This window comes from Tupaia chinensis, unplaced genomic scaffold (genome assembly GCF_000334495.1).
Source record: "Tupaia chinensis unplaced genomic scaffold, TupChi_1.0 Scaffold000292_1, whole genome shotgun sequence".
NCBI classification, from domain to species: Eukaryota; Metazoa; Chordata; class Mammalia; order Scandentia; family Tupaiidae; genus Tupaia; species Tupaia belangeri.
The window spans coordinates 2,688,519-2,690,598 of NW_006159777.1; the positions used below are offsets into that span (position 1 = coordinate 2,688,519).

General features: G+C 62.4%; 1 protein-coding gene across 1 annotated transcript in view; it reads right to left on the bottom strand.

Annotated features, from left to right (window-relative positions):
* ST14 (ST14 transmembrane serine protease matriptase) overlaps positions 1-1,960 on the bottom strand; it is a gene marked incomplete at its 5' end in the record, with an annotated part of 13,487 nt that extends 11,527 nt beyond the window's left edge. Inside the window, 4 exon segments of the mRNA XM_014588656.2 lie at positions 298-455; positions 1,249-1,319; positions 1,451-1,578; positions 1,801-1,960. Of these exon segments, the coding sequence (XP_014444142.1) occupies positions 298-455; positions 1,249-1,319; positions 1,451-1,578; positions 1,801-1,960 (517 nt within the window).
* Positions 1,961-2,080: the final 120 nt, after the last annotated feature.

The following is a 2,080-nucleotide window of genomic DNA, read 5'->3' on the forward strand; positions in this document are numbered from 1 at the left end:
AGCGGTCCGCCCGGGGCGAGGGGTGTGTCCGATCCGCTCCAGGCGGCCTGGCCACACCCTCCCTTCTCCAGGGGGCTGGTACTTACTGTCCTGGGCGGCCTGTGCGGTCCTGGGGTCAGTGGCTGAAGAGAGGAAAACACGGTGTTTCCCCACAGGGCCGTCTCCCTCTTCCTGCTTCCTTACTACCCGGAGGTGAGCGCACAGCCAGCTGGGGCTCCGATCCCCCAGATCCCCCAGCCCCGCAACCACCAGGGCCCCGCCCCGCCCCCAGGCTGGCCACCCCCACTCGGAACTCACGGAAGGCCACCACTGACGTCAGCACGAAGCTGGTCACCGAGCGCGCCCGGGGGGGCACCGTGATCACGCGCTCCTTGGCCATGGCGCGCTCCGCCTTGTCCACCAGGTACTGCGGGATGCTGAACTCCGACCAGTAGTAGGCGATGACGCTGCCCTCGCTGCACAGAGCTGCGTCTGAGGCCGCGACCACGCGCCATCGCACCCCACCCTGACACACCACGAGGCCGGAGGGGGCACAGCGCCCAGAGGGCCCAAGAGGACCACCTGTCCTCGGTTACCAAGGGTCGACTGAACTGAGGGAGTCAAGTCTTCAGAGAAAGGGCCAGCAGGTGGTGTGGTACTGAAGGCGGGGTCCCACGTGCAGGGGGGGTTCCTGACCCGCCAACTCGAAAATCAGGAGGGGTGCATGTGCCCCAAATCCCAGAGGAGAATGGAGGAGGGATTGCAGCGTGGCCTTCCCTCCCCCCCCGTGTGTGGGGGTGATTTCTCTCTCTCTCTCTCTCTCTCTCTCTCTCTTTCTCTCTCTCTCTCTGACAAGGGCACACACACTACAGAAAAAAACTTTAAAAATTTTAGAAAATAAACAAAGAAGCAAAAAGGATGCCTGAAGATCACTCAAGCAAGAAAAACATTAGGAAACCTTCCTGGGCACCCCGGCCACCCCGGCCCCCCGACCCAAGTCTGGAGAAGTGCAGAGACCCTCAGGTCCCACAGGGGCCCCCAGCAGCACCCAGGGAGCAGTCCCGAGGTGCTGAGCCCCACTCAGCCCAGTGCTGGCCGCTGCGTGGAGGCAGGAGCTGGGTGTGCTAAAACCAGCACAGGACCCGCCAGGCGGGACCTCCAGCTGCATGGCCGCAGGTGACCAGGTGAGTGTCCCAAACTCGACGCCACCAGCCCCACCCACAGACAGGCCCAGCCCGCTAGTCCCACCCTGCTCCTCCTGGCACCCACCTGAAGGCAGTCACGGCCGACGCCTTGTGGTAGGGGCCCAGCTCAGGGATTGCACCGTATAACAGCTTCAGCTGAGGGCCAGAGACCAGACTCAGGAGACCCAGGAGTGACCATGAACTTTCCTCCCCTTCCCACCCTGCTAGGAGCAGCTGGGGTGTCCTTTCCACCAGCAGGCAGGGCTCCCACCTGGGGGTGCACTCACCGCTTCCTTCACCCTGTCAGCCAGTCGGACAAACTCAGTGGAGTTGGGGTTCTCGTAGGCATCCAGAAAGTTCTCCTTCGTGATCCTCAGATAGCCATTGAAGACCTTCTGGACCCGCACATTCTGGTCTGTATGAGACCAGGAGGGTTTTGAGCAAGTGGTGCCACCTCCCCCTGTCTCCCCGTCTGATCCTACTTGTCCACCACTTGTCCCCAGGGGGCAAATGCTGGGAGGGGTCTGTGGGCCAGCCCTCACCAGTTCCTCTCCCTCCCCCATTCTCTCCCTCATACCCGCAACAGGTGGCCCGAGCCTCTCCAGGAGGACAGCCACCTGGAGCCAGCCATACTCACACTGGAAGTGCCACACCAGGAGGCTGATCGTGAGTGAAAGCAGGATAAAGCCGCAGAACACGGCCGTCAGCACCACCCAGCGCCTGGGGCCTGGCTTCTCCACCTTCTTGGCATTGTTGACCGGCAGGAACTCCACACCTTCCTCAAAGCCATTCATGCTCTGCACAGAGACAAGCCCGACTCAGAAACCTCCACGCAGCGGCTGCACAGCCCACCCACCAGCCTGGGAGGACATGGGCAGTTTGGGGGTATGGCTGGCAGGGAAAGGTGTGCTTAGAGA